Here is an 11,184-nt window from a genome sequence, read left to right as displayed (position 1 = left end):
TTTGGTTTGTAAAAGTTGTTCTACTGATCAAATCTTCTAGTGAAATCTTTTTGGAAACAGGAGGAGGGGAAAGGTAAAAGCTTAGCCTTTGAACTTATATAAAAAAACTTCTTGCCTCTTTATTTATTACTTTTTACTTGTGCAACTAAGACCATGCTGGTAAGTGAGCTAAAGAAAATTGAGTTGTTACTTGGATATATATATATATATATATATATATATATATATATCATACTCAATAAGTAATTTGAGCAATTTCCGCATTTAGAACACGTTTCTAGTAGCTCAAATTACTCAGTCTGATTCGATATTGATTTGAGTTGTTAACACAGTTTAAGCTTAGCACTATTTGACATAGTTTGTAAAATAGTTCATAAACGCCTACTACTCGTTTTTTTTCAAAATATACTAGATTTTTTTCTCATCTATGCTCTCGGCCGATTACCAATATACATACATATATATTAAAATATTTTGCACCATTTAAAATAACTCACCACCTAATTATTTGAAAATCCAAAAAACGCAACTCAACACATAAAATCGTAAATCATCAAACAAACCTAAAACAAACTTTTTCAAAATAAAGCATAAGCATCTTGCTCCTCTCAAAATTCACTCGAAAGCATCAAAAGTCATAAACATTATAAAATCTTTAAAGTAATCTTAATGCCGGAAACTAGCAAAGTTCCTCGGGTTATGTGCATCATCAGTTCAACTATTTCAACCATCAAGACCTCCATTGAAACATCTACTATTCGTTCTTCTTTAAAATGTATTAGAATTTTTTTTTCTTTTATATTTGCTCTCGGCCGAAATGAACGCATACATATATTTATAAATACTTTGCCATAAAAATAAACTCACCAACTAATGATTTGATAATCAGAAAACAAAACTCCAAAACATGAAAACGTAAATCATCAACCAAACATAAATTTAGCATTTTTTTCCAAAATAAAGCATAAACTCTTTATCTCTCCAAAAATCTCTCAAAAACATCATAAGTCATAAAATTTTTAAAGCAAACTTAAGTCATAATAATAATTATGGAAATTAGTGACGGTCCTCGGGTTATGTGTACCTTCAGTCAAGCCAGTTCAACCATCAAGTCCTCCATCAATATCATGCTCACCTGCATCGATCACACTCAGTGAGCCTAATGACCCAGAAAAACTTAATCATGATAGCAAATAATATATATACATTTACAAGCAATAGTGAAAATAATTTTAATGAAAATAGCTTTCATGAACATGCGTAAACTCAAACATTTTTTCTTTCATCATATCATATTTTCTTTCATCATAAATGTATATGTTTTCCTTTTTATTGAATTCAGATCCTTAATTGTGATTTTCGTATCAGCTGTAGGTCGATGAATCCATCTACGCATAACCATGGTATTAGGTGGTAGGGACATCAGCGACACTCTCACCTGTCAACCGAGCCTTGACCTTACATATCATCATATCCTTTCGATGGAGATACGATCGTCGGGCTCCCTCTGGGCTTCTCCCGTAAACGTGCTCCTTCTGGGGCCTTTTCAGTTAAACCAAGCATGCAACACGTCTTTTAGCATTAACGTTTTAACATTCATTATAGCATTCAGGCACTGGCAGGGCGTCTAACATTTTCAGGTGTGAAATGACCGTTTTGGCCCTTAAACCCTAACTTTTCCAATTTATCGTTAGATCTTAGAACGATGCCCTAAATCCATCCAAACCTAACATAACACCTTAAAATACATCCATAACTATTCTTAGACATAAACTTACGTTTCTCGACTATTTTTCCAATTCGTTTTAATAACTTAATCGTAGTCTCGATTTTAACCTGAATCGACTCGAAACTTAACCAAACTTGAACCATAACTTATTAACACACAAACATCCTATATAAAACCCAAATCAAACCATTTAGAACCATAGAACAAGCCTAGAACCTTGCTGGACAATTTTGCCCTTAATCGACCAAACCCTAGCCTTACAATCCAGGCGCCCCCTTTGTTCCTAGCTCTTAGCCGACCCAAAATGACCCTAGCTAACCCTCCTAGTACCTTGACTGAGCCCCTTAGACCCTTCCTAGACCAGCTCTATAGCCCATGCAAGCACAACCCTAAAACCCGTGCCATCCTTGGACTCGTGCGGCCCTAGCTTCCCATATTCGCCCTTGGCTTCGCCTCAGCCTTCCCTTGACCACCTAGGACCATGAATAGACCCCATTAGGGTCCATGATCACGTCTCTATAGCAGCTAACAGCCTGCTTCTTCCTAGGACCCAAAACGCAAACCCTAGCCTCCTTTGATCCCAATTTTCGTTCACTATTTTTTCCTACCTGTATAGCCGTTAAACATGCACCTAAGGACATTTAAACATGTTGAAAAATCCCTTTTTAGTAACCCTACCATGGAAGCCCCTTTGTGAGAATCATAAGCAAGAGTTTTAAAAGATGAAAACTCTAGTTTTGATCATGTTATGCCATAGAAACAAAAATATACAAAGTGTATCATGTTTTTCATGCAATCATGTATCAAAACATATAATATGGTGTGAAAAATGAGTGAAGTAAGATTAAGGCGTGCCTTTGCGTTTATTACGCACGAAAAATGACTTGCGATGCGAGGGACATTGGCGGAGAGGGACCTTGCTGAATTTTCCTTCAAAGTTTCGTGAATTTGCTCTCCCAAAAATCGTGTGTGTGTGTGTGTGTGTGGGGTTTTGTTGCTGATGGAGAAGAAGAGTCCTAGTATGATTTTAGTGGGTGGGGCGTGAGTTTGAGGGTGTGGGAGCTTAGGGTTTAGGGTCTTGTTTAATATAAATTAATTGATACAAGTTTAGGCCCACTAATCATAGTATTTTAGGCCCATTATATGGTAATTAAAATATTTTGTTTAGGATGCTTTTCGAAAATATTAACCGAGTCTCCAAAAAGTCCCTATTTTCGTCAAAAATTGATGATCGGTTTAAAATACAGCTTGGCGCGTAAAAACATCTCATTTTCGAAAAACATATGAAAATATATAATATATTAAATGATTAAAAATAATCATTTAATAAAAATATTTTCCCTTATATGGTCCCCGGTCTCCGTTCCTCGATCGCGTCTCGAATAACCTTTAAAACACATTTTTATGCATTATAATATAAACTCTATTTTAAGCATGTAAACATGCATACCATAATTAATTCATGCAATTAAAATAATTTAATTGGTAATTTTATTTTTTCCTAGATTTGCAACCAGTTAGGTTACGTTATCGCATTTTGGACCTTACATCATCAACAAAATCATGCTCACCTGCATCGATCACACCTAGTGAGTTTATTGACTCAGCAAACCTTAATTATGATAACAAATAATGCATATACGTTCACATGCAACAGTGAAAGATACTTTAAATAAAATAGCTTTTCATTATTATGCATAACTTTAAACCTTTTTTCTTTCATCATATATGTATACGTTTCCATTTTTATTGAATTCAGATATTTAATTGTGAATTTCGTATCAGTTGTTTGTTGATGGATCCATCTACGTATAACCATTATACCAGGCGACGGGGACATCAGCGACACGCTCACTCGTCAACTAAGTATTGGCCTTACATATCATCGTATTAGCCACAATCAAGTCACCTCCTTCAACCTTTCATTATTTTCATCACTTATAAAAATACATGCACATATGTATATATATAAATATATATATATCATTCTTATTTTAAAACCAAGCATACAATACGTCTTTTAGTTTTATCGTTTTTCATCATAAAATTCCATAAACTTTCAAAATAAACATTTTAACATTTATTACTGCATTCAAGGCACTGACAGGATCTCTAACATTTTTCAGGTGTAAAATGATTGTTTTGCTCCTGAAATCCTAATTTTCCAAATTTACCCTTGGACCTTAAAATGATGACCCGAATCCATCCAAACTTAACATAACACCTTAAAATATACCCATAAAATTTCTTAGACGTAAACTTAAGCTGCTTCACTAAGTTCTCAATTCGTTTTACAACTTAAATGTACGTCACAATTTTAACCCGAATCAACTCGAAACTTAACAAAACTTTAACTAACTTGAACCATAGCTTAATCACACCTAACCTTACCCTAAGCAACCCCAATCAAGCCATTTAAGACCCTGGAAAAGGCTTAGGACGCCTACTGAATTTTCTGCATAATTTGATCAAACCCTAGCTTAACATACCATGGGTTCCTTCAAGCCTAGACCCTAACCATCATGTCTGGATCCTAAACAACCCTCCTAGCACCATGAACGCCCCTAGAGACCCTGCTGGACAAAGCTTAAGGAACCTATAGCTCACAGCTCTCAACCCGTCACTCTACAAGCTTGCGTGCGTCCCTAAGCTCACGACTCCAGCCCTTCCCTTGTACCAGCCGACCCTTGATCCATCTAGGGCCATGACTAGACCCTATTAGGACTCCTGGACGTGACTCTACAGCACACATAGCCCGCTCCTCCCTAGCCCTCAAAACCAAAATCCTAGTCCCATTAAAATCAAATTTTCGTTCAGCATGTTGCCCTATCTTGTCCAAACCTTAAACATGCATCTATGGACCCTTAAACTTGTGGAAAAACTTCCCTTACCATGTATAAGGTCATATTTACTTACATTGGTGCTCTGAACTAACACCAATACTCAAGGGCAAAGTTCATCATAAAGAAAGGCCAACCCATGGCAAATTCTCAATCCAGTTTTACCTGTTATGAGCAAACATACCAACAACATGTACAAAAGTGACCAATAAACAAAGATGCAAGACAACAAGAAAATTCAAAGAAGAAGTACACTGTCAGGTTTATACAAAGCAAATCCCATTAGCAAAGCAACCCCCCACACTTTAGGGAAACAAAAGCGCACACCTATTATTTTCGTTGCATGTGGCGATGACACCAGAGAAAAACTTGGAATCAGTAGATTGATTGGGGTTTAAACCCATTGCACACATACAAGAAATATTCAAGACGTAAATCTCGGATATATGTAATAAGGCCAAAAAATGGCCACTCCATCACACCCACAAGGCAAAGGCTAATGAATGTTCAGATATCACCAAATACAAAACTCCACAGAAGAGTTCGACATAAATGAGTAATGAGAGACAACTCAAACCGACCATACAGATAAGCGTAATTACCCATCCTTACGTTCTTGAAAAAGAGTCAAGGCATAACAAGACCCTCGTACAAGAACTCAGACTCACTTTTGTACACCTCAAGAATAATCATACAATGAAAGAAGAATAAAGAGTCCACTCCAACCAAGACAACAAGCAATTTTCAGGTAGTCATCTTCCACACAGGTACAAATAACGTTAAAAATAATTCTACAAAAATAGGAACCGAGAAATATCGAATAAAATTCAAGAAAAGGGAAGAAGATTACCAATAAAAATAGAGGGCAGAGAACTCATGTTAGTAACCAGTCAACCAAAGGATTCCACAATGGCCGGTGCAATCATTAATTGCGTCGACATAGAAAAATCTTGGGCCATAGAAGAAGCGGAGGCAGCCGGAAGAGAGTCTAGGCTAGCCATGGTGGTCTCGAAACCATGGCTCGAACAGAGAATAGTGGTCGTTCCTGTTGGGTAGGGAGAACTCAAATTCGATTGGACTCCGATGAGACAATATAGAAGCAACATCGAAGTGTAAAGACCAATAGTTGAACCAGTGAACGTGACTGGCAGCGAGACAGAGAAGGCGACTTGGGTGGAAGCGGTGCTTGTGGTGTTCGATTCGGATATCGGAGAAGATTCTTGAACCATATGATTTCTTCGAGTCACAACAACATAGGGTAAAAGACAACAGAGAAAGGGCGAGCGGGTTCAGTTGGAGGCAGCGATGAACCAGAGAGTCGCGATGGTTGGGATTTTGGGTTAGCCAAGAGTAGTGACCTTCCACAGCGGCAGCGGCGAATAATCGGACGGAAGCAATGAAAAGAAAGAGTGAGAGGATTTCGGGTCTAAAAGGTGAAAGAAGAAATTGCAGGAGTAATAAGAATGAGAACGAGAAGTAATACCTTCATAATTCAAAATGGAAGTGGATTATTTACATATACTGTCTCAAAGCAAATGACCCAAGTAGATGAAGATAATTTTAGGCCTCACTGATTTAAATAGATATATATATATATAAAAAACAGGCCTATATATAAGCATTTGGTCTGACGGGCCAATGCTTGCGGGGACATTTGTTTGGGCTAAAAATGTGCAAGAGTAATTAATTAAGTCAAGAACAAGAAAAAAGAGACAGATAAGGAACCCATCAAGAATTTAAATTACTTTAAATTGGTTCAAGAAGCGTGCAGATAGGAGGAGATCATGGATAATAAAGCAAAAGATCGTGGGTTATGGAGAAAGTGTGAAAATCGCAGTGTATAAAAGAAAACTAGGGATTCAGCTAAAGAAGAACCTACAGAAATTTCGCACACAAATTGAGCAAACTCTCTGCATACTTTTGATAGTTCTAGTCAAGCGTTTTAATAGCTTTTCATTACAAATTTCACTGGTTCAAGTCATCTGCTTTCAGGTTTCAGCGACTTTTTTTGCTTTATGTTAATATTTTGTAAATTTTTACAATGTATCGAAAATATAAATAATGTCAGGAGTTTATTCTTCAATTTCTAGTAGTTTTCTTTGTTTTGATGTTATATTTACTTAGGAGACGAACGATCAAATTATGAATTCATAATCGTTTGTTTTTCTAGAAGTTAGATTTTAATTCTTTTTGTTTACTTTGGTTTATTTTTGCAACTGAAATGCCCACATCATCATAAATATTGTGCTAACACACAGATATATATATAGAAGTTTTGATATGTTGTACACTTACTTGTACACTTATGTGAACACCGATAATGTGTCACTCACATATTAGATACACAATTTTTCTATTTTTCATCACATTCAAAAAGTGAGCGACACCTCATCGGTACTCACATAAATGTACACGACATATATACAACATATCAAAACTATATATATGTGTGTGTGCGCGCCTTCCATTTGTAATCATAGAATGTGTGTGTATATATATCTTATGTTAAAATCATAAGAATAAGGGGTTACAATTTATATGGGTGGTTCGTTTCGTGTCATTAAGCTGGTTGTATTTAAAGTCGTAAGAAGCATTTTTGCGTCAAAAATTCATGTTTATGATTTGTGTTGCATTGCATATTGTGCGTCGTTGTTTTGGGGCGTTTGGTGAGTTGAATCATTGTCATAGCGTCCTAGAATGGGTCTCGAGGTGTTGGTTCGAGTCGATTGGACGTAGCATAGTGTTTGCATCAAATTTTATACTTTGGGGTCGAGTTTGCGCAGAGTTAGCTCTGCAGTGCTCTACGGGAGCGCCGCAGCCTCCGGCTTTCGCAAGCCTAGCGCCGCGGCATTGCCTTTGTGGCGCTGCATTGCTAGGGCTGCGGCCTTGCTAGCGCCTAGGCGCTTGTTCCATGTTTTGTTTTAAACCACTATTTTAGGTCCATGTCTTCCATGTTTTGATAAATGTGCACACTTTATATAGAGATTGTTTCGGGATTCGATGTCATGGTTTAGTTCGATGATTAAACGAGTTCAAGTCCAGAGTGATGTAGAACATCATAAGTCAATTATTATTTCGAGGGTGAGCACGACTTTTACGTCTAAGTTATGAAAAATTAAGTGCTTGAAATTGAGTAAGTATGTGCAGCAGTAGCCCAAGCAAGATCCAACGAATCTCTCAACACCATGTAAGTATGTTCGACGTGCAAAGAAAATGTTTATGTTTTTTAGGTATGATAAACGTCTTGTGACCAATTATGAACGGGTTTGGAAGCCCGTGAACGTGGCCGGGAACCTCTCCACCCCGATAAAGCATGACCGGGTTTAGATCAGGATTGAAAAGCGGTAAAGCATGACCAGGGACCAATCCAACCGGTAAAGCATGACCGTGGATCTCATGTATGTGGTAGTGGACATCCCTGCCAGCCCAGTACTGTGGTTTAGTCTGATCAGGCGCATTTATTTATGGGTCACTTGCTTTGAAATATATATCTACGCAAAATGATATTATGCATGTTCAAGTATGTATGATGTAAGTATGTTTATGAAAAATTTTATGAAATGATGGCACGTCTATGCTTATGTAAGTACGTTCAAGTTTAAGTATGTATGGTCTACTTTAAAATGCATGTCGTTTTATTACGTATTACTTGTTATTATCAGTTTATATATGTTGAGTCTTTAGACTCACTAGACTTGATCGATGCAGGTAAAGATGAAACCGAGGAGACGAGGGGTGGGGATCAGTGAGTTGGCTCGGACTGCGCAGAGGCTAAACCCGATGACCGCTTACGTTTTAAGAAATGTTTATACACGTATCAAATACTCTGATTTTCACGGGTTTAATTTACGAATTTTAAACAAGTCCTTTTGTAAACTTTGGTTGCAGTTGTTTTATTTCAAATATTTTAGAAGAGAGCAGATTATTTTCATCGCATTTTAAAATTTTATTATTTATTTAAGAAAATTTTTATTTTTCCGTAAATTTCAATTAGTTCAAAAATAGGTACGTTACACCTCTAATTCGAGAGATAGCTAAATGTTCGTCTTTCCCTTTCAAACCATCCTGCTTAAGGTTGACAATATGTGCAATACATCGCATGTGTAAATATTTCCCCTTAAAATATTTGTTTTCCAATTGTCAAACTTTGTTTGCAAATATATTATTACACCATCATTTGATTAAGCATTATCAACTGTGATGGCAAAGATTTTATCAATTCTCCAATCAAGTAAACATATTTCAACTGATTTACCCACATCATCACTCTTATGTCCAGAAATCAGACAAAAATTCAAAATTATCTTTTGCAAAGTCCATTCATCATAAATATATTTCAACTGCTTTACCCACATAATCACTTTTATGTCCAGAAATCGGACAAAAATTCAAAATTCTCTTTTGCAAAATCCATACATCATCAATGAAATGAGCAGTTAGACACATATAATTCACTTTTTGTATTGATATCCATGTGTATGTAATTATAGAAATTCTTGGACCATTTTATTTCATAAAAGATATCAACTGCACTTTTCCATTCATGTACAAATTATAAACATCCTTGGTTGTTGTCCTTCGAGATGGAATGATAAACATTGGACATGCAATTGACATGAAGTATCCAAAACCTTTGTTCTCAACTGTTTTGAAAAGAAGTTCATCTACAATCAACCTAAAAGTTAGTGTCTCTCTTCATTTGTTTTGATCAAATTTCCAAGTACCAATTTTTGTTTCTTTCGGATTATCTTTTGATGGTTTAAAAGAAATTCGAGCTTGATTAGTTGTAACTTCACGAGTGAGGGCAAGGTAAACTTGATATATTCTTATGTTGTTTTGATATGATGAGAACATGTATTTAACATAAGCACACCATATTTGAATTATTCTTATGTAGTTTTTGTTAAGATATGGTAAACTTCATTTTTTAATGTCTTTTTCAATGGTCTTGTCTTGTGGGCACGTGTCGTGAGGTTCTTGGTCGGCTGCCGCGTTCGCGTTCCATGTATTTAATGTGACAAAGAATTAACGATCGACTTGAAGACATAATTTTAATCATAAACCAATTATATTATATTTTATTAAATCTTGATTTATTAATTTATTGGACTTGAAAGCTAAGATTCGTGTTAATTCTAGGGAAAGTTGGTGAAAAATCTCCAATCAAAACATTTCTTTGGGTTCACTTCCTACTTACAAAATTGTGATACTATATGATACTAAATGTGGTACACTTCATGTGAAAATGTAGTACTAAAAAAGTACCCAGGGACTGAACAAAAAAAAAATCGAATGACGAAGAATGGAGGCTAATTTCCCGTTAATTTTCTACACTTGTGGTGAGTGCAAATACGCTTGCATTAAAGTTTGCACCGTTTTCTAGAACCATGTCGGGCGTCGATCGTTTGTATAAATGATCAAACAATTAATTTGGCATTGATTCGATTGAACTTCCAGTTGATTCCACCGTTTGGGCTGGCGGTTTAACTCATATTGTACATTTACAAACAAACCATTAAACATACTGGAGAATATATATATAATGACCACAAATTTTCTTATATATATATATATATAATTTTGATAAGTTGTTACGTGTTGCTGGATATCTCATTGACGAAACGCTAGATTTTTATGAGTATCTTAAAATAATTTAGTGCAACACGTTTTTCGTGATCCAGATAAATGTGTGAAGAGACAACCGAAATGACGTTCTACCATATTTTCACATTTTACCCAACTAGCTGGTGGGGACAAGGTAAACTTTATGTATTCTTTGATATGAAGAGTACTCATTGTGAGTAATTATTGAAGAATCAGATGATGAATATAGTTTTGATATAATTAGTACTCATTGTAGACAATTATGAGAGCATCGGATGAAGTGACGTTCAACTCTATAATCAAATTTGTTGTTTAGAACATCCAAAACGATTGCAAATAAAGTAAAATACGAACAAAAAAACCGATTTTCTGGAATTAGCACTCAAACTGTCAAATCCTATCCACTCTTAAAGATTTACGAAATGGGAAAAAAAATAGGGAAGGATAGAATAGAATAGAATTCGATTCTTTACCAGATATCAATCATTACACATATTGATTTATATTATTCACCTATACGATCTCAAAATGGCACCACAGAAAGTACAGATAATAGCCCTCCAAGTTCTCCAGTAGAAGGGGACGTAGCAGAACCTGGTGGCGGTCTTCATGTCGGCGACGCTTACCCCGCCGCCGCACCGTGAGCATGTTCCGGCCGCCGGTTTGCTGTGCCTCACTTGTTTCGTCTGATCAACAAGAAAACAGAAGCACACCATATTTGAATTATTTTCTGTGAACTTAATTAATTTGGAATAATATTTGGTGAGAAAATGTTTGGAGTTTATATAGGCAGTGAGGGAGGGAGGGGGGGAGCGTTGATAGTTAGTAGTTGGACTTTTTTACTGCAACCAAAGTATGTGTGAAAATTAATTGCTGAAATAGTCAACGCAGGGTTTGAGTCGGTTTGGGCCGCAGGTTTCACGGTCGACTCTTTAGTTTGAGTTTGAACTTGGCCAAAAATTTTCTTTTTTGATTAATCCTAGCACTGTTGGTTGGAAGACGACTCCGCGA

At 36.1% G+C, this 11,184-nt stretch overlaps 1 protein-coding gene and 1 long non-coding RNA gene across 2 annotated transcripts; both read right to left on the bottom strand.

Moving 5' to 3' along the window:
• Window positions 1–930: 930 nt before the first annotated feature.
• LOC142519406 (uncharacterized) lies at window positions 931–6,090 on the bottom strand. Its single transcript, XR_012813768.1, has 2 exons — window positions 5,420–6,090; window positions 931–1,135 (listed from the first exon to the last, which is right to left on the bottom strand). It is a non-coding gene; the product is annotated as an uncharacterized LOC142519406 (long non-coding RNA).
• Window positions 6,091–10,617: 4,527 nt separating this feature from the next.
• Window positions 10,618–10,947, bottom strand: LOC142518791 (uncharacterized). The gene has a single exon (XM_075621607.1). It carries the CDS (start codon window positions 10,887–10,889, stop codon window positions 10,683–10,685), a length of 207 nt encoding a protein of 68 aa, XP_075477722.1. The 5' UTR covers window positions 10,890–10,947; the 3' UTR covers window positions 10,618–10,682.
• Window positions 10,948–11,184: the final 237 nt, after the last annotated feature.

Source organism: Primulina tabacum, chromosome 11 (assembly GCF_025594145.1).
Source record: "Primulina tabacum isolate GXHZ01 chromosome 11, ASM2559414v2, whole genome shotgun sequence".
Taxonomy (NCBI): domain Eukaryota; kingdom Viridiplantae; phylum Streptophyta; class Magnoliopsida; order Lamiales; family Gesneriaceae; genus Primulina; species Primulina tabacum.
The sequence above is the reverse complement of the archived record's forward strand: the minus strand, read 5'-3'. Positions and strand labels throughout refer to the sequence as shown.